General features: G+C 42.8%; 1 protein-coding gene across 2 annotated transcripts in view; it reads left to right on the top strand.

Moving 5' to 3' along the window:
* Positions 1-21,483, top strand: part of LOC125453400 (LHFPL tetraspan subfamily member 6 protein-like) — a 164,984-nt gene extending 143,501 nt beyond the window's left edge. For both annotated transcript variants that reach the window (XM_048532923.1, XM_048532922.1), the window contains exons 3-4: positions 10,539-10,637; positions 16,873-21,483. In XM_048532923.1, coding sequence (XP_048388880.1) covers positions 10,539-10,637; positions 16,873-16,991 — 218 coding nt within the window. In that variant the 3' untranslated portion in view covers positions 16,992-21,483. The remainder of the gene's footprint in view (positions 1-10,538; positions 10,638-16,872) is intronic.
* Positions 21,484-21,945: the final 462 nt, after the last annotated feature.

Genomic DNA, 21,945 nt, shown 5'->3' with positions numbered 1-21,945 from the left:
TCCATCTTCGGTCCGCCTCCCCCTCTCACCCTATTTATTCCAGAACCCTCACCCCATCCCCCTCTCTGAAGAAGGGTCTAGGCCCGAAACGTCTGCTTGTGTGCTCCTGAGATGCTGCTTGGCCTGCTGTGTTCATCCAGCCTCTCATTTTATTATCTTGGATTCTCCAGCATCTGCAGTTCCCATTATCACAGTGTAAAACAGGATGTGAATTAAAATCACTAACAACGATCTTGGAGTTCATTGCTAATTATATGTTCACAGAGACATTGACTTACCTCTCAAGTGATTTCTAGAGGAATGCTGGCTTATGGAGTTAGTCAACCCAAGGTAGACTTTAAAAATCCTTGAGGAATAAATGAGACAAAGAAAATTAAAAACTCGTAACCTGCACTCTTATAGCACTGTTAATAAAATATGTACTTGGAAAAGACCCACAGGAAGACTTTGTTTGCATTGGCAACTTGATATAAGCAAAACTAATCTGCTTCAAAAACTGTGAGACTTCTCCTCCTTAAGGAACATTCCCCACTTAATAATTGCTAGAACATTCTAAATGTACCCTTGTGGTACTAGCATTTTGAAAACAATGAAAAAAGCCATTCATTTAAAGGCCTAATTTTAGCAAATTAGCATATATGTGGGTCACAGAATTGTTACGGCACAGATAGGGCCATTCAGCCCATTGTGCCTGCACCTGTTTTATTACCTAGGGCCAATCTCTTACCTTTCCCCACATTCCCTGCAACCATTTCAATCCAAACTATTATACAATGTCCTCTTGAATGCCTCAGTTGAAACTGCCTCCACTACATTTCCAGGCAGTGCATTCCATAACCCAAATATTTAATGTTTTTCACACATCAGCGTTGTTTCAGTTACACGCCACTTCAAATTTCACTTGCCCTATTGTACTTTTCCATAATCTTTTACAGTCAGAAACAGCTTCTCCCTATCTACTCGGTCCAGTCTGCTTGTGAATTTGAGAATCCCTGTCAAGTCTCCTCTCAGCTTTCTTCTCACCAAGGAGCCAACTTTTTAAATCTGCCCTCATTACTGAGTTTCTCATTTCTGGAACCATTCTTGTGAATCACTTTTGCACTGTCTTCAATGCATTCCCATTTTCCCTGTAATGTAATGCCTGCAACAGTACACCATACTCCTGCTGAGGGCTAAACAGTGTCTTGTATCTGTGTCTTCATGATATTAACATGAAATGTCATGCTGGAGAAATTCAACCATGCGGCAGGACCACTCCCCACACCCCCCCCCCGCAACCCCGCCAACTCCCGACATGTTTATCAGGAGCTGAAATTGCCTCTTTAGCCTCCAATATGGAGGACAGGTTTGACTTGCATGTTATCTGCCAGAAATCGGCCACCTGCCACATTAGTAAATGCAGTTGGCTTCACAGCTTCATCTGGAAGCCCTGTGCATATGCAAACAATGGGCTTAGATCAACTTCGCTCCCCAGTGCAAAACTGATTTGCTGTTAGGAAGCCGAAAAGTGGTGTACCACAAGGATCTGTTCTGGGTCCCCTTCTTTTTGTGATTTTTGTAAATGATTTGGATGAAGGGTGGATTCGCAAGTTCGTGGATGATACAAAGGTGGGCCACGTTGTGGACAGAGCGGAGGGCTGTTCTAGGTTACAAAGGGACATTGATAGGATGCAGAGCTGGGCTGAAAAATGGCAGATGGAAAGTGTGAGGTGATTCATCTTTGAAGGACAAACTTGAAAGCAGAATACAGGGTTAATGGAAAGATTCTTGTGGAGGATTCAGGTGGATAGAGTTGTTCAGAAGGCATATGGTGTGTTAGCTTTCTTTAATAGAGGGATTGTGTTCAAGAGCCGTGAAGTTATGCTCCAGCTGTACAAAACCCTGGCTCGGCCAATCCTCACCACACCTCTGATGCTGCCTGACCTGCTGTGTTCCTCCAGCTCCACACTATATCAATATTCTCACCTTAGTATTTAATAATCACAGAGATTCTTTGCCCTGAAATTCCTGTCTACTGCCTTCTTCACTTCACATGCCTAAATTAAGTCGGGTGTCAGAACTAGGGAACTGGGGGTGATCAAACTACCTAAAACAGTAGCAGTTTTTCTTTTCAAAACCAGAATCTGTACAAAACTGACTGCACAATTTTATCAGCAGCGCACTGTGCAAGTCACCGGTCCTGTCTGCCACTAACTTATTACTGTCAACAGCTGCGTGAGGCCCAAATAAATCCTTAATTAGTCATTTAAGGACTTCAACTGGTGAAGGGGTAAGATGGCCAAAGACGGGCCTGCTTATCTAGAACTCAGAAGGTGTGGAGAAACAAGGCTCAGATATGCCACCATCCCACCCAGGTTAATACCCTGCTTGCCTTTAAGCTCAATATCAGGAAGAGTGATCACTGCCCACATTATACATGGGGGTTGGCATCTATTGGCATGGAAAGATACACTTGCTTTGTAGGTGGCCTAGTGAAGGTTTACTAAATTGGTTCCTGGGATGAGGAGGTGGTCATGCAATGAAAGGCTGGATAAATTGATTCTAAAATACATGGAAATTTAAAGAGTGAGAGACAATCTGAATGAATCGTGCAAGATTCTTAACAGGATTAAATAGGTACACACAGATCTTCTGGGGTCACAGGGTTTAGCGCTTACTTGCAGAAAAGTTGTCATGACTCCTGACTGAATTCTTCACAGCAAGGCAAGGCCCACCATATCCCCCTGCTCTGGTTCCAGCCCCTCAATCCAGTGCACATCCAGGGGACCCCATCCAACCAACTGGCTGCCTGCCCACACTGGTTTACCGTTTGGGCGAGTTAACTCTTTCCAATCCCACCCAAAGCTGAGGGAATTGCAGCGCAGGCTGGAATAGATCATTAACCGGTCATTAAGTGACCTCCGTTGGTGGCAGGGCAGGACACTCAGGCTTGGGCCTTCCTGTCCAGAACTTAACTGGAGGGAAGTGAGATACAGATATGCCACTATTCCGTCCAATTATGTTACCTTCTTGCGTTCAGAACTGCATGATTCCACTTTGAAAGCTTGTTTCATGTTTCATAATACTCCCTTCATTCAAGTCCAAATCATTGACACGTAATAGAAAAAACAAGATAACTAACACTGAAACCTCTGAAACACCACTGGAAACAAGATCCTGGTTGTAAAAACAGCATGACCACGACCATTTGTTTCTGGTCGCTGAGCCAATTTTGCATCCAATCTGCCACTTTGCATTGGGCTTTTACTTTCATGGACAGTGTGTTAAGTTGGACATTATCAAATGCTTTGCTGAAATCTGTATAAACTCAAACAACTCACTACTGTCATCAACCCTCATGTAAACTTTTCAGAAAAATTCAACCACAGCACAACATCTATAGTTGCCTCCTTCAACAGATAAAGATATATTTCATCCAGACCTAGGATTTATCCATTTTCAAAGACACTAAACTCCTTCATACATCTTCTTTCACTTTATTAATTTCACCTGATAGTTCACACTCCTCCCTGATTGAGAAGTCTGTATCATCTACACTTTTGTGAATACAGAAATATCCTCCTCAGAAACAGGGTACCAAAATGATCCCAAATAAACTGCACTCTTTCTTTTGACATTCTGTTGTGTTTCATATCTTTATATTTTAAAAAGTTGGGTTTTCCTAGATTTATTTACCAATTTCTTTTCAAGTCCTTTCTTGGCTTTCCTATGGTGAAATATACCTAGTAGGCATTTGCTCATAGGGAATTACCATTATACCTGTGAGGTTAAAACATTATTATAGATGGTGCTCACTTCAAATCTGTTGACTTCAACCTGGAAGAAAATCACAGCCCTTATTACCTGTTTTTATTCCTGATAGTTAACTTGAAAAGAACCCGTAAGTAGATCAACTGCGAAACTAAAAGGAGAATAAAGTTGGCCAGGGGCATTTTGCCAGGTTCTAGCATTTGGACATTGTTCTGTGTCACTGTAATTTATCTGTGTGGTCGTCTCATTAATCATTATTAGAGCTAAATCCAAAGACTTACTATGATTTGACTGTCCCTAAGATATTTCAGTCCATTGATGTTCCAGACAAATAGTCCCTGAAATATTTCACTTGGTTCAAAGTGTAAATAATTTTCACTTTAATTGCAGTTTTTTTAAGGCTGGAGATTTTAGGCCACACATTCCTTCTTGGTTTTCCAACAATAATGGATTTTTTAAAAGATTTCCAGTTTTGGGGAATAATTCTCTGATTTATAGATGGGGTATTATCAGGGGAAGATTTCCCATAGGCTTACCCAAGGCTATGAGTTGATCCGGGGCTGTGAAGGAAAAGAAACTAAAGGAGAAAGTCAAATTAGTTTGATTCTGTAAGGCAAACATAACAGCTATTGGGAACAGGTGAAAAAACTATGAACTTATCCTTTTATTTTCTTCTAGAATATACGCTTCTCAAACAACTGAAAAATAGTAATGTTTTAATCAATGATATTTAGCTGATAGCTGCCAGGCCAATGCAGAATTAAGGATGTGACTTGCTCAGCCCAACCAGTTTCCCCTTTGAAACAATAAAGAAGCTAATGCAAATACTGTCACCTGAAGCGGAAATTGGTGGCACATGTTCTGGGGAATACACATCAATAGATTAATGTGTCAATGCTTCAAGGTTATAATTCTCAGCTTGTTTTGCTCCTTTTTTCATTTACTTGAGATGAAGACTTTAAAGAGATATTGGGAGAGACCAAGCTTCAATATTTAGAAATTAATAAAATAATATAAAACAAGCACCAGTTAAATAAAGATGAAGTGCTTATAAATAAAGTCACATTTCAGTAGCACTGATATAGTAGAATAATAAGGTAATTGCCTTTATTATTTGGCTGAAGAGGCAAGCTGGATGATTAAACATTTTCGCAGTGCAGTGAATTCTTTTGACCAGGAGTGTATTCCCTGATTGATGATGAAAGAAAATTCAACAGCAACTTTCAAAAGAGAATTGTGTATCTACTTGTAAAGGGATAATTTTCAGGGCTATAGGGAAAGGGCAACTAATGGGACCAATTGGATATCATTTTGAAGACACAGGTACAATGGGCTGCATAACCTCCATATGTGCTCTGAATTATTTGTAATGAAGTTCTGATATGCCATACTCCGTAACAGCAACTTGCATGATTATTTGGATAAAAGTAATGTGCAAGGTTATGGGAAGAAAGCAGGAGGTTGGCACTAGGTAATGATGCTCATTTACCAAACTGAGGCAGATACAATGAGCTGAATGGCCTTCTTCACGCCATAACTCTTCTGTGATTCTGCATTCCTATAGCATTCCTTGGATGAAGACTTAACAATAGTTACATTAAGGTGGATGCCATGCAGAAGAGAAATAAGTTCAAGAGGGAGAGTTAGGTTGGGAGGGGCTGAAAAATAAATTGAATAACAGGAATTTGAAGAGTTTAAAAGCAAAAGAAATTGAAAAGTGAAGACAGGTAGGAAAGGAAGATTTTTGGACTATTGCAGTTGACTCCACATTCAACAGGTATGATCAGATTGATGAGAAAAGACATGGAGTGTAGGGATGGGACATTAGTGGATGATGGCATAGAACTTGAAGGTTTTGAGAAAGAACTAAGATTCATGATTATAGTTACTCAGAATGTAATCTGTAATAATTTAGACTATTTCAATTTGAGTCTAATGGTGGACCTGAAGCCAGATTGACAATTTCAAACAAGAAGTAATGGGACACAGAATGGTCTGAGGCAATAGCACATTCTAATACTTGAAGAAGCAACCAAAGAATGGAGAAATGGTATTCATTGGAAGAAGTAGGTATCTTGAGGTAGTGAAGTTATGAAAGTTACCAGAAGAAAAGTAAATGCCAAGACTGTTGGTAAACATGAACCTTATTTGAAGTTTGATGGCCAGGGTTCAGGCTATGAGAATGCTAGAACAGACTCCACAACTACAGTTCCAATAACTTTGAGGCCTTAACTATATTTATGCTGTTGTCAAGAAATACTGAACACTTTCCCTGCAGGGAGATGCAGTTAGTTGAACACATGGTGATTGCCCATTAGCTGAATTCAGGGGCAGATTTTGCCACTCTGTCATTGAATATTGTCTGTTCAGGGAACACAGTCAATATTTCACAGACCAACAAGAAAGTTGGAGGTCACTCAAAGCTGGGTGGGAGGGTGAACAGTGCTAGATTGGGATTGAGTGTCCTTTTCTGTCAGCTGTTGAAAGTAAACATGCAGGTGTAACAGGCTGTGAAGAAGGTAAATGCTATAGTGCCCTTCCTGGCAACGGGATTCTAGTTCAAACGCAAGGATGTTTTGCTATGGTTGTACAGGGCTTACTGAGACCACACCTTGAGTATTATGTGCAGTTTTGGTCTCTTTATCTGATGAAGGATGTTCTGGCTTTGGAGAGAATGCACAAAGGTTTACCACATTGTTTTGTAGGTTGGCAGGACTGATGCATGAAGGGACACAGGATCGGTCAGGGCTATATTCACTTGAGTTTAGAAGAATGATGGGAGGATCTCATAGAAGGCTATAAAATTCTGACAGAACTAGACATGGGTAAACACAGGAAGGATGTTCCCAATGACCAGGGAGTCCAGAACCAAAGGCCACAGTTTAAGCTACAGGGTATGCCATTTAAAATTGAGATGAGGAAAAATTTCTTCACCCAGAGAGTGGTGAGCCTCTGGAATTCTCTGTCACAGAGGGCGGTTGAGCCAAAAGATTGAATGTTTTCAGCAAGGTGTTAGATGTTGATCTTGGGGCTAAAGAGATCAAAGGATAAGGGGAGAATGCAGGAACAGAGTAATGAATTGGATGGTCAGCCATGATCATGTGAATTGTGAAGCAGCAGAAAGAGTTGAATGGCCTACTCCTGCTCCTATTTTCAATGTTCCTGTGGTTCTATGAATATTCCTTTTGACTTTTCTGCCCAAAGGCACGTCCTTGGTAATTATTTGCTGAACCACAGCAAAATACTATGGTTCTTTTTACTACTGGTGGGGTGAGCAGACACGCCCCAAGTTTATTTCAGCTGTAAAAATGATCAGTCTCTGTGCTATTAGTATTAATCTGATCCACACATTAGTGGTCTAACTAACTGAGCTAACCATAAAAGGTAGAATTTTAGCACAGTGTGAAACGTAACATCAAATATAAGCTCCAGTATAAATTGACTGAGACATTTCATGTTTACAATTGCTGTTATTTTTAACAGTGGGTTATAAATAATAATTAAATTACAGCTGAGGAAAGCCACAGAAAACACGCTGGTGAGCAGAAACAGACATGTTCAGTGCTACCACTCAATTAACAATTCTTCAAACAGCAAGAAAGAAATAAACTGTTTGGCTCTTGTCCTAGTACCAGTTAGCACCAAATTGTATTACCCAAACACTATAGATATATGCACTTCTCATCCATTACCAACAAATCGCTGTCAGGTTATTTATTATGTCACAAATATACCTTTTACAAATGGTGTTTGAATGTGCAGTGAATTTACAATCAGGAATGAAACTCCACTTCTCTCCAAAAAGACAGAATCTAACTTCTCCCTCTGATATTCAATGGCATTGACTGGGCATCACTGAATCCCCCAATATCAATATCCTGGGAATTACCATTGACCGGAGAAAAAAAAAGCACCGTCTATTTAAATACTGTGGCTACAAGAGCCGATCAAGGGCTAGGAATTCTGTGGTGAGATAACTGATGTCCTGTCTCCCAAAACTCCGACCACCATCAGCCACACACAAGTCAACAGTGCTCTCTGATGAAGGGTCTAGGCCCGAAACGTCAGCTTTTGTGCTCCTGAGATGCTGCTTGGCCTGCTGTGTTCATCCAGCCTCACATTTTATTATCTAGTGTGATGGAATACTGTCCATTTACTGGATGAGTGCAGTGTGAACTATGTACATGATGCATTGCAGTAACGGCCAAGGCCCCTGAGACAGTACCTTCCAAAGCCACAATCTCTACCGCCTAGAAGGACAAGGGCAACTGATGCATGGCATCAATATACCTGCAAGTTCCTCTCCAATTCTCAGTGCAATCCTTATTCAGAACTATATCTGTTCCTTCACTGTTACTGCATCAAAATCCAAGAATTACCTTCCTAACAGCACTATGGGTGTACCTACCCACCACCACCTTCTCAGGGATAATTAGGGATGGGCAAGAAAGACTAATTAAGTCAGTGACGGCCACATCCTGTGAACAAATTTTTAAAAGCCTTTTAATTGTTTGATCTCGCTGTATGTTTTTGTAAGTTGAGTATTTCAGCTTGATATGTGACTGCAAAGACCCTAGTGCAGATTGGGGGTGAAACGTTTACAACAGTCGGATAACCTGATAGTGTTTAAAGGCCTCTGCTAAAGGCTAGAGAGAAGGATGCATCTTCCTGAATTTAATTAGGTTGATATTACTGCTTAAAGTAGTGTGTCCAAAGAGGTTCACATATTACATTTAATGGGCAGATCAGACTTCTGCAGTAAATGTTCCATTAGAATTGCCTGCATACTTTCAGCACTGATAGTACAATCATGTAAAAATGACCCATGAGCGCACACTGGTTTCTTGTGATTAATTATATGTTGATCAAGACAAGAGACTTCAGACACCCAAAGTTGATACTGAGCAGGTACACAGCATGTGGTTTGACTGCACCCACTGTGGATGTTGCCTGATACTTAAGGCAGGAAGTTATGCTTGAGGATGAGTTCACAATCCCACATTGAATATTTTCAGGAAGCTCAATGCAAAGGGGCAGGCACTTAACTAAAAAATGTGAAGTCTCCTCCTTTCGGATTAAGGTGGTAGAAAGTGGGAATCTAACCCTCAAGAGCTGTCTGCCAATCAGAAACTTTCCAGTATCAACAACATCCCTGATACCCTTTAATAACTTCAGCTTGGGATCATAACGGCATCTAGGTAAGATGGGGACATCCCACAGTTGGGGGCATTAGCAGTGGAAGGTGAGGTCCTTCATTGGGCTCAAAGCACCTGAGATCAACACCCCACCCCACCTCCTGAAGCCTGAGAGGGTTTGCTGTATGGCTAACTCTGCAGTGAGTTCCCTGTCTGCCCCTTGGTAGAAGTTCCAATGACAGGGTGCTCTTAAGCAGTCCTTAAGTAGCTACCTAACAGCCTCAGATAACCTCTGCACCCTTCCTATCCAGAACGGGATAGGAGGGATAGTAGGAACTGCAGATGCTGGAGAATCCAAGATAACAAGGTGTGGAGCTCGATGAACACAGCAGGCCAAGCAGCATCAGAACAGCAGGCATTTTCTGATGAAGGCTAATAGGAGGGAATTGTGATTTCGAAGCAACTCTCCACTTTTACACTGCAACTCCATTTCTGAACTCATCATTAAATTCTGTCCTTCGGCTCTGCTTTCTGCTGTCCAGAAACAAACCTTGCATCCAAGGTCTTGCACTTAACTGGAGTTGAACATAGGTGAGCTGGTTTTTGTGGCAGTTTTGGCAGACTCCCACAGTTCCCTCATCAAGCATGCACCCAAATGTTTGGAAAATAAGTCGGGAATTTTCTTTGTGTTGTTGCCGTTCTGCTGATGTATCTCAGACTAGTAAAGAGAAGATGCTGTACCTGCCCTTTAACAGTCCAGCAGCAAAAGACAGGTTAAAGGGAGATCATTTAGAACATTAGAGTTTCTGTGTGGCCTCTTTAGAGACTCGGCATGTGGCTTGTTAAGGCATGGATTGTTAAAACATTTTAGTGTCCAGAACATGATTGTAGCCTGGAATAAATGAGTCAAATGTGAGTCTGACCTTTGTAGAGACTGAAATTAGGTTTCAAGGCTAAATAGGGGGAAACTGGGGTGAGAAGGTGGGGGGAGTCTTAAAAAGCCTCATGCACAGTTTGCCTGTTGTTTTTCTTTTTGGTTAGGCCAAATGAAAGCAACATATTTCCTCTCAGAAAGCTGTCCCATCAACAGGGGAACTTTGTGCTGAGACCTAAAGGTACTACTTCACATCATTCATTTAGTTTGCTTCGCTGCTGAGTATTTCCCCCCAGTACTGCGTTGGATTCAAATCTAGTTTTCAGGCAACTCCTTTACATATCATTGTTTCTGAAAAAAGAAACATGCAGTCCCATGGGGCTGCCCACTCATTAGAAAGGAACGAGTGGTGATAAATTTAACCTGAGGGTCACCACAGCAAGGCTGAGAAGACAGAACCTTCATGGTAACCTCAGCTGGTATGGGAATTGAACCCACAGTGTTGGTATCATTTTGCACTGCAGATCACAGGCATCCAGTCAACTGTGCTAACTGACCCCATGATTCCAGCAAGCCTGCTGGGTCCCAGACTCCTTAATTAGCAAGGCCGAACATTGAGGATAGCATTGTGTAAATGGAATGAGGTTGTAGAAGGGTACAAGGTTGACAAATGTACTCGTGCCATGTTAGGTTTTCAGTGCGTTGTTGACGTTATAATGTGCACTGATATCACCCAGTTCAAATGTCCAACAAATGTGTTTATCCTTTTTGTTTTCCAGGTCTACTGATTGGCTCTGGTTGTGCCCTGTATCCGCTGGGCTGGAATAGTGAAGAGGTGCAGCAGACCTGCAACAATCTCTCAGACCAGTTTGAGCTAGGTAATGGAATTTGATTTCTAGTCAGCGTAAAATGTCAAGGTCAAAATATGAGTGATATTGGGAACGTGCAATCTTAGCTGCATTCCGGGGGAAAACCTAGAGCTCGATATTAGTCTGCAGAGAAATCCGATTGGTGATATGAAAGGGAATCCTCCTCATCGTGACTGTCTGTTCAGTAAAATTTCTGGTTGCTAAATAACCAAACTGATTTTGTCCTCCTAAGATAAAGTGTGAAGCTGGATGAAGACAGCAGGCCAAGCAGCATCTCAGGAGCACAAAAGCTGACGTTTCGGGCCTAGACCCTTCATCAGAGAGGGGAATGGGGTGAGGGTTCTGGAATAAATAGGGAGAGAGGGGGAGGCGGACCGAAGATGGAGACAAAAGAAGATAGGTGGAGATTAGAGTATAGGTGGGGAGGTAGGGAGGGGATAGGTCAGTCCAGGGAAGACGGACAGGTCAAGGAGGTGGGATGAGGGTAGTAGGTAGGAAATGGAGGTGCGGCTTGGGGTGGGAGGAAGGGATGGGTGAGAGGAAGAACAGGTTAGGGAGGCAGAGACAGGTTGGACTGGTTTTGGGATGCAGTGGGTGGAGGGGAAGAGCTGGGCTGGTTTTGGGATGCAGTGGGGGGGAGGGGAAGAGCTGGGCTGGTTGTGTGGTGCAGTGTGGGGAGGGGATGAACTGGGCTGGTTTTGGGATGCATTGGAAGAAGGGGAGATTTTGAAGCTGGTGAAGTCCACATTGATGCCATTGGGCTGCAGGGTTCCCAAGCAGGTTCCCAAACAGTTCCCAACCCCTTCACCCGCTTCCAACACAAGTCCTCCTCCTGGACACCATCCCCAGACCTCCTACCCTCCCTCGACCTCTTCATCTCCAACTGCCGTTGAGACATCAACCGCCTCAACCTCTCCACCCCTCTCATGCACTCCAACCTCACCCCCGCAGAACGGGCAGCCCTCCGCTCCAACCCCAACCTCACCATCAAACCCGCAGACAAGAATGGCACAGTGGTAGTATGGCACACTGACCTCTACATCGCCGAGGCCAAACTCCAACTCTCCGACACCTCCTCCTACCGCCCCCTTGATCATGACCCCACCCCCGAGCACCAAACCATCATCTCCAACACCATTCATGACCTCATCACCTCAGGGGACCTCCCACCCACAGCCTCCAATCTCATTGTTCCCCAAACCCGCTTGGCCCGTTTCTATCTTCTTCCCAAAATCCACAAACCTGCCTGCCCTGGTCGACCCATTGTCTCAGCCTGTTCCTGCCCCACCGAACTCGTCTCCACCTATCTGGACTCCATTTTCTCCCCTTTGGTCCAGGAACTCCCTACCTACGTCCGTGACACCACCCACGCCCTCCACCTCCTCCAGGACTTCCAATTCCCTGGCCCCCAACATCTCATTTTCACCATGGACGTCCAGTCCCTATACACCTGTATTCCGCATGCAGATGGCCTCAAGGCCCTCCGCTTCTTCCTGTCCTGCAGGCCCGACCAGTCCCCCTCCACCAACACCCTCATCCGCCTAGCCGAACTCGTCCTCACCCTCAACAACTTCTCTTTCGATTCCTCCCACTTCCTACAGACAAAGGGGGTGGCCATGGGCACCCGCATGGGCCCCAGCTATGCCTGCCTCTTTGTAGGTTACATGGAGCAGTCCCTCTTCCGCACCTACACAGGCCCCAAACCCCAACTCTTCCTCCGTTACATTGATGACTGTATCAGCGCCACCTCTTGCTCCCCAGAGGAGCTCGAACAGTTCATCCACTTCATCAACACCTTCCACCCCAACCTTCAGTTCACCTGGGCCATCTCCAGCACATCCCTCACCTTCCTGGACCTCTCAGTCTCCATCTCAGGCAACCAGCTTGTAACTGACGTCCATTTCAAGCCCACCAACTCCCACAGCTACCTAGAATACACATCCACCCAACCACCCTCCTGCAAAAGTTCCATCCCCTATTCCCAATTCCTCCGCCTCCGCCGCATCTGCTCCCACGATGAGGCATTCCACTCCCGCACATCCCAAATGTCCTCGTTCTTCAAGGACCGCAACTTTCCCCCCCACAGTGGTCAAGGATGCCCTTGACCGCGTCTCCCGCATTTCCTGCAACACATCCCTCACATCCCGCCCCCACCACAACCGCCCAAATAGGATCCCCCTCGTTCTCACACACCACCCCACCAACCTCCGGATACAATGCACCATCCTCGACACTTCCGCCATCCACTATCCAACCCCACCACCCAAGACATTTTTCCATCCCCACCCTTGTCTGCCTCTGGAGAGACCACTCTCTCCATGACTCCCTTGTTCTCTCCACACTGCCCTCCAACCCCACCACACCCGGCACCTTCCCCTGCAACCGCAGGAAATGCTACACTTGCCCCCACACCTCCTCCCTCACCCCTATCTCAGGCCCCAAGATGACATTCCACATTAAGCAGAGGTTCACCTGCACATCTGCCAATGTGGTATACTTCATCCATTGTACCCGGTGTGGCTACCTCTACATTGGGGAAACCAAGCGGAGGCTTGGGGACCGCTTTGCAGAACACCTCCGCTCAGTTCGCAACAAACAACTGCACCTCCCAGTCGCAAACCATTTCCACTCCCCCTCCCATTCTTTAGATGACATGTCCATCATGTGCCTCCTGCAGTGCCACAACGATGCCACCCGAAGGTTGCAGGAACAGCAACTCATATTCCGCTTGGGAACCGTGCAGCCCAATGGTATCAATGTGGACTTCACGAGCTTCAAAATCTCCCCTTCCCCCACCGCATCCCAAAACCAGCCCAGTTCGTCCCCTCCCCCCACTGCATCACGCAAGCAGCCCAGCTCTTCCCCTCCCCCCACTGCATCCCAAAACCAGCCCAGCCTGTCTCTGCCTCTCTGATGAATGGTGTAGGCCCGAAACGTCAGCTTTTGTGCTCCTGAGATGCTGCTTGGCCTGCTGTGTTCATCCAGCCTCACATTTTATTATCTTGGATTCTCCAGCATCTGCAGTTCCCATTATCTCTGTCTCTGCCTCCCTAACCTGTTCTTCCTCTCACCCATCCCTTCCTCCCACCCCAAGCCGCACCTCCATTTCCTACCTACTAACCTCATCCCACCTCCTTGACCTGTCCATCTTCCATGGACTGACCTATCCCCTCCCTACCTCCCCACCTATACTCTACTCTCCACCTATGTTCTTTTCTCTCCATCTTCGGTCGGCCTCCCCCTCCCTCCCTATTTATTCCAGAACCCTCACCACATCCCCCTCTCTGATGAAGGGTCTAGGCCCAAAATGTCGCCTTGTGTGCTCCTGGGATGCTGCTGGGCCTGCTGTGTTCATCCAGCTTTACACTTTATTATATTGGATTCTCCAGCATCTGCAGTTCCCATTATCACTGATTTTGTTCTCCTGATGTGTGACCCTGTGTAAACAGGGATTGACCCAGAGGGGACAGTGCAAGTGGCTCCCACATATATCCTAGTAGACTGTTAGAAGCCAGCACTGGCTGTGACCAGGGTTTGACTTAACCCGCCTGATCTCTCATCCGCGAGCATCCTATCAGCCAACAAAGAGGCAACACCCAAATAAACCCAGGCTTTAATGTTAGAGTCTGCCTTGAATAGAGCCCAGTGAAATATTTTCAAAAGGAGACTGTAATGAGCAGGATATCCATATCACCCAAGTTTCCCATTTTTATGATATTCCTGATTGGCCAGTGCTTCCTGACGATAATTTGTTTATTGTGAGGAGGATTGCATGAGCTAAACTAAACAGTTGAAGTGTTTTGGATAGATGAAAACGTGCTCCTTATCAGAAGAAGAAAAACAAAACCCAGAACAAATTTGGATATTTGGTGCTCTGATTTCCTACCACAGTCCAAACGATGTGCCGGTTAGGTGGATTGGCCATGCTATATTGCCCGTAGTGTTCAGGGGTGTGTGGGTTATAGGGGGATGGGTCTGGGTGGGATGCTTCAAGGGTTGGTGTGGACTTGTTGGGCCAAAGGGCCTGTTTCCACACTGTAGGGAATCTAATCTAATCAAAAGCTTCACAAATAATTCATAACATTTAAAATGTACTCACTATTGTTGTGCAGGCAAATGCGTCAGCCAATATTTACACAGCAGGTTCCATAAGTAGCAGAGAGATGAATGAGATAACACAGTGTAGAGCTGGAGGAACACAGCAGGCCAGGCAGCAAGAGAGGAGCAGGAAAGTTGATGTTTCGGATTGGTGCTCTTGTTCAGAAAATGAATGACTTATTTTCCCAGATGTACCATCACATCAGGAGCTCCCTATGGATCCACTCCTGACTCTATCCTCTTCTGTATTAACATAGAGATATGCAAATATGTTGTGTTTACTCCTTGATTTCCACTACACAGCCAGAATGTCTTTCTGATTCCTACTCTTAGTTGAGGCAAAACTTCATGCATTTAAAGTTTGAGAAGATTGAAAGTTATCCTTATGCCTAGCTTTATTCCCGCCTGACCACGATATCAGTCTCCACACAAGTTTGCAGCATATACAATTCTGAACTAGAGTTCTGAACTCATATCCTTTCCATCATAAACAGTACCAACTGTCACCTCTTAAATTGCACCTGATACTGTCTCAAGCTCAGCACATATCCCACTGACACCCTCATTAATGCCTGAGTATACTCATCTAAAACCTAATGACCTAGTCCTCCTATGTCCTGTGTTCCTGCAGTCACCTAGCTCCCGCCCCCTGTATAATTCAACTGATCTCCAAAGTGATGCACTTTCCCATCTATACTCTGTCCTTGTTGGCCTACAATGACACAGTCTTTCTACTGCCTAAAATTATTCTTGTGCCTAAAACCCAACTAAGCCCCTCCTTAGCTCTGTCATCTCCTCCATGTTCAACTCGTTGTTCCTCTAAATTCAGCCTCCTCTGCATGCCTTCTCAGTTTATCTTGTCATTAATTGTTGTCCAACAATTGACTAGGCCTCACGCTCAAGCATTCCATCCCCAAACCTTTCTAATTTTCCTCCCACCCCACAGCTTTTAAACCCCTCTTTAAATTTCACAACTTCAACCAAACCTGTGACAACTTTTTCATAATATCTTCTTCAGTTCATGGTCTTTTTTTAAATCTATCTCCTCCTTGAGGTTCTTTGATGCTTTTCCACAAGAGAGGCGTTGTTTAAAACAAATTGTTACTGTTGGTAAATAATCTGTAAATCTATTTTGATGGCGTTGCTGGAGGGATGAATTTTGGTGGGGTGTCAGGACAGGAAGGAAAGGTACATCCGGCTGAATAGACAAGTGGAGCAAGATAACAAAGTGTGGAGATGGATGAACACAGCAGGCCAAGCAGCATCTCAGGAGCACAAAAGCTGACGTTTCGGGCCTAGACCCTTTTAGGCCCGAAATGTCAGCTTTTGTGCTCCTGAGATGCTGCTTGGCCTGCTGTGTTCATCCAGGTCCACACTTTATTACCTTGGATTCTCCAGCATCTGCAGTTCCCATTATCTCTGAGACAAGTGGAGCATTTGTGTCATATTGAGTTGAAAACAATGCCCCCAATAATTCATGGGTGAGTTCATTGCTATCTGTCTTCCAGGGGCAGCCAAAGGGTTGATTTGTCCATCTGTAGGCTTTGCTGGTTTTGCAAAAGTGAGATTGCTGAACACAATCATGTTATTCCTCTACCTGCTTTTTTAACAATTCAAGGCTTTACTGGAGATTGACACAACTTTATTTGGTAAGGGAATCAAGGGTAATAATGAGAAGACAGCAAAGCAGAGTTGAAGATTAAGAGATCAGCCACATCTCGTTGAATGGCCTGCTTCTGCACTCCTATCTTAAAAGTCATATAAACTAAAGGGATTAATTCTTCCATTAAAATGACAGAGAAGAATGCGATATGAGTGTATTAATCACTTGTACGATGTATAAACGTTGCCCAGTATTTTCTAGGCTCAAGTCTCTCGGTGAGTAAGTGCTTGGCCTTGTCTCACTCTGTGCGTAGCCAGAATTCCTTATCCATGACTGGGAGTTTGCCATTTGACAAACCCCACAAAGCTCTGGGAAGCTTCCTTCTGTGGATACAGCTTCTTGGTCTGAATTGGAAGTTTGAATTTGTCCAAGAAGACGTGGCAGCTGAGCCTGTTATAAAAGCTCATACATCTTTGACTGGAAAGCTGGATGTGAAACTAAATTGGGCAATATCAAAATTAATACAATTGTGTTTATTTGTAGGTACTTGCCAGCTGGGATGGGCCTATTACTGTACTGGAGGAGGTGCAGCGGCTGCAATGCTTCTCTGCACTTGGCTGGCTTGCTTTGCTGGCAAGAAACAGAAACAGTATCCATACTGAAACCCCAAATATGGACAAAGAAACAGCTCTGAGCAAGAGGGCTGTGGAGGAGGAAAACTGCAGGCAGAACACTTTATGAAACTTGTCCAGTGTTTCTGTTCAGTTTCGCTGATTGCTCCGAATGAAATTCAAAATCTGGGAAATGAGAAGATTGCAAACTGAATGTCAATCTGAACAAAAGCCTCAAGGCCTGGGTTTTATGAATCTTTTTCTTTCTTTTTTAAGTGCTTGTTTGTAGAATACATGGTGTCAGGCCTTCCAAATCATTTATGGGGAAGGATAGTGCTGGACAAGTTTTTTTTCCAGACTGAAACTCACTGATGTTAAAGCAGATGTTCCCTGTAACAGTTAATGATGCTTCAGAACGAATGGAGACCCTTGAAGAAGATGTTTCTGTTTGTTTGGTTACAGACGTGTTTTCACTAATGGAGAACTTCCTAGAATGGCTCCATAGGAAAGACAAACTGATTACAAAACAGCCAGTCAGTTGTTTTTTCTGGGATCAGTGACTTTTGGGGCATCTCTCAAGCTCATTTGTAAAGAAGTCATGCCTTCTGTTCGCTTTCAAGCTGCTTGGAAGTTTCAGAGAGCATGCTCTGCTCAGGGGAATCAATCTGCAAGTTGGCAGAAATAGTCACCATTTTTTTGTTTCCTAACAAAAGATTTATGGTGAGCCTATCGTTCTGCTCTGTACGTGATAGATAAATTTGAAAGAATGGCACTCCTTTCACACTTTTTCACCTTTTTATATAAGGCTGTTCAATGGACCAATTTACTAGCAAAAGCCTTTTTTTACACACATGTACATAACTATAAATATTATTATCTATCCATATGTACACAAAAATGGGTAGAATTGTGTAATTTAGTGACATTGTTAAAATTTAGTAAATGTACTTAATAGCAGTATTTTATGTTCTGTTCCATAATATCATGTCAAGGTATATTGTATTCAACATGTGTATTCTTCAGTATATAGGTTTGTATGGTTCAAGTTTGTGTCAGTGTTTTGCTGTTACTGTATACAAGTAACAGTCACTTTCTATGCAGACGTGTAACAAATCCTGTAAACAGCAAAAATACAGAAGTTTTGGGCATGGATTTTCCTCTTCATGCCGGAGAAGGGTCAGTGCAGTAATTCTATACAATAGTCTAATTATGTTGTAAATCCAGCCCAATCTCCTGGGCTAGGGGTCATTATGTCTGCAAGGTTGCCTGTAGGGCAGCAAGTGGGAACAGGTCCCTGCACTCCACCAGTGCAAATAAGGAAAAAAACTGGTTTTGCAAAGACATCACTGCTGCTACACCAGCAGAACAGAAGGCAATTTTAGGATGTCACAAAGATCGGAGTTAGGTTTCACTACTCAGGCTCAAAACCTAACAAAGTTTTGGGTATGCAGGACAATTGCAAGGAGGGAAAAACACCCATTGAGGGGCTCTTTCTTGATCAGTGGTAGGGAGGCAGTGAGATGCTGACCCAGAGATCACCACCACCCTCAATAGACGGTACTTCAGGGGACTGAAGTCAGGGTCCATGCACCCCATCATTATCAAACGAGGATAGTCATCATGATGGGACATGGGGAAAATCCAGGTGGGGGTGCAATCCGTAGTAGACTTCACTGCTTCCTTTTTCCGCCAGTCTAACCACTTTCCAACCTGATTTGAGGTGCAAGATGATCCAAGCCTTTTGTCTCCTTATAATTTCAAACACCAAAAATTACATTACTCCTCACTGATCAGAAGTCATGACTGCATCAATACTCCAATGTGGGCATGTGATAGAACATACATGTCTTCACAGCAGAATTTATCTTGGAATTATATCCACCATAAATTCCTTAAGACAAAACTCTACTCTGTAATTATAACTCTGCTTTGAGATCGCCAGCATCTCAGTTCACATGTGGGGCCTCATTTCTCATTTCTGACCTCAATGCTGGATTGCAGACTCATCCTGTGATAAAGAGCAGTTGGAATTGTCAAATAAAGTTTCTCCCTTGAACTTGCAAAGGAACTGATAGAAAAAACATGACAGAAAGTGGTATTCTTCCTTGCTGTTGAGTTTATCTGTTTCTGTTTGGTGGAATAATTATTTCTGAAGGGTTTGGCCTTAACACATTGATATACAAATGATGTTCTGAGGAAGGGTCACCAGAGCAGAAATGTTAACTCTGTTTTTTCTCTCCACAGATGCTGCCAGACCTGCTGAGCTTTTCCAGTAGCTTGTGTTTTTGCTCCTGACATATACACCCAGTTTTCTGGGCCACTAGATCTGTCAAACCCAAATAGGCCAATCCCATGGTATAAAACAAAGCCTAAATGGAAGCGGGCTCTGAGTTTAATTGACAGTAGTGAAAAATTTACTAACCAGGAACCATCTGGCTCATAGGTATCTTGCCGCAGGCAGTTCAAAATCAGGTTTAGACTAAAAATATAAAATGAACTTCTTGTCAAGTAAAACGTCTTACGTACATCAGATCGGAATTTTGGATCCAAAAGTGAGAGATTTTTGCTTGACATTTACACCTTTGAAGATATTTGGGCCTGTGACTGAAAACCTGAAGTATCCTAGCCCAAATCAAAAAACCAACCAAAAGGCAAAGTGTGAACTGAGATCACAAATAATTAGGTAGCGCTGTTGTAGTTTACATTGAGCTGAATGATCCAACAGCTTTGTAAATTCCAAATAGTTGATGGGAAAATTGGTAGAGTTAGAATTTGAAATGTATTGTGACTGAAGGTGGTCACAAGAGTTGTTTTGTGATCATGTTTAGAAACATGCCTTCAAATCACAATATCAAATAATAGTAAAATATGTTCCCTAGAAATTGTTTGTGTGATTGTTGAGGTCTTCTGAAATCTTGGGTATGTTCTCAATCGCCTAGCAACTGTCTGGAATAAGAGCCAAATGATTAAACATTTACAGTAATACTTAATATAGATGCTAAATCTGTCAGTGCTCAAAATGGTCCCAAAAGTCCAAAATAGATAAATGATTTATAACATTCTAATATCATTAGGTGGAGGTGCTTAAATTTGTTTGTTATTTTATCCTCAAGATATCTCCCATACCTCAATTTGTGATACAGATGAAAGCTTTAACGTTATATTGATTATCAAGAGGTCACCATGTCCCATTTAGTTTACTGTAGCTATAGAGTAATTTTTTTTAAAAGTCTAAAGGCACTTCAGATATCGAATAGAACTAAATGCAGTAATTGACAGAATTTAGGTCATCATCTGAAATTTGCTTTACATGTAATAAAAATTCCTGGAAGCTTTAAGATGAAAGATTGAGGGTTTACAGGAGACTGAGGTTCATTTCAGCTAGATTATTTTATTTAAAGCAGTTGGAGGATTAGTTGCAATGAAATTCTCTTCAACAAGCATTTCATTGATTGGAACCATCTCATAAGGATGTTGAACTATGTGAGGGTGAAATTTAACTTCTCTTAATACAGAGGAAAGCCAGTGCAATACGTAATCTATGATTTTCCAGTTGGTAGTTTACAGTATTTTGTAATACCATAAAAGTTTAGTTTCTCCCAAACTCCTCCCACATCTTCACCATTGCTTTCTGTCATCCCACCAACGTGTTGTTGCATACAAAAGCAGCAGGTTGCAAAATTATCAGGAAGAAGTGATGTACAATGGTAGGAAGCTTTGGGATGAAACACTGATGAACTGACTGATGAACAATGTAGGAAGTTTTGGGATGGGAATTCTTAGCTGAAGCATGCCCTCCCATGCGTTGCCAATCTCGGGCATGCCATAAGTAGAGTGAAAGCAAAATTATTTGCTTGGTCCACTTATGATTGATTCCTGGTGCCTCAAGAACATTGTAGTCAGAGAATGTGGAACAGTCTGTCTACTGTCTGACTTAACATTTACCTTACACCTACTGAATAGCTTGGTGTTAAGTTGAGAAGCAGAATAAAGTAACTTCAGCAAGATGGTGTGCACATCGAGGACCAACAGGGATCAATATGATCTTGCCCTCCACTGTCCTCTATTGGTCCATTTAGAACCTGCCACAGGATAATTTTTTTTTCTGCTGACTGAGCAAGAATTGCTGTTCTTTTGTACTCTACATATACATGCTACTATTATATGCATATATAAAATATAATTCTATTATGTACAAGTTTGTACATTATTAAGTATTGCCACAATAAGGCTACTGGCATGCAGACTATAACCTACTTCATATGAAACAAAGATGTATGCCAAGTGGTGCTGCCTCTGAGTACCACAGATATGTTACCATAAGATCATCATATTTTGTAAGCTTTTCGAGCTACCAATTTGGGAAACACTAAAGTTGAGAGCAATTCTGAACTTAATGTTATGTTTGTCTGCACTTGTAATCAATGCTATAATCCAAATCTGTATTTCTTTCCAATATATTGTTTGCAGTTTTTAATACTTTGCAACACATCAGTGCAACTGTTAAATAACTGATTTTCAAAAAACACCATGTACTTTTGCTTAGACCATTAAAGTACATTACTTTAACTTATTTGTATAAATTTTAATTTATTACAGAGCTACCATTTCTGTGCAATGAAGTTAATGTGTTATAATCATTTAGTTAATCATTTAGTTTACTCCAGATCAAAGGGTTTTAATTTTATGTTAGTTGAAACAATTTAGTTGAAGCATTTAGCCTATATGTACTCCATGATTTGTATGAGAAAAGGTGATACTGAATTTGGACCTAAGATATACGATTTTTTTGCATAAGTGGACTATTTTGCTGTTGGAATTTCTATATATTGGAAATTCATTTGGTCTCTTGGAGGTAAGAATCTTTCTCTGGCTCTCAAAAATAATTGGATCAATATCTGTCTGGGTAATTTAATGATCCACAAAACTAGAGAGGGAATAGATTTCATCCCCACTCAGTGTTGTGTAAAAGAAGTGATCAGAAATAATGGGAATTGCAGATGCT

The sequence above is a fragment of the Stegostoma tigrinum genome, chromosome 6, assembly GCF_030684315.1.
Source record: "Stegostoma tigrinum isolate sSteTig4 chromosome 6, sSteTig4.hap1, whole genome shotgun sequence".
Lineage (NCBI taxonomy): Eukaryota > Metazoa > Chordata > Chondrichthyes > Orectolobiformes > Stegostomatidae > Stegostoma > Stegostoma tigrinum.
The sequence above is the reverse complement of the archived record's forward strand: the minus strand, read 5'-3'. Positions and strand labels throughout refer to the sequence as shown.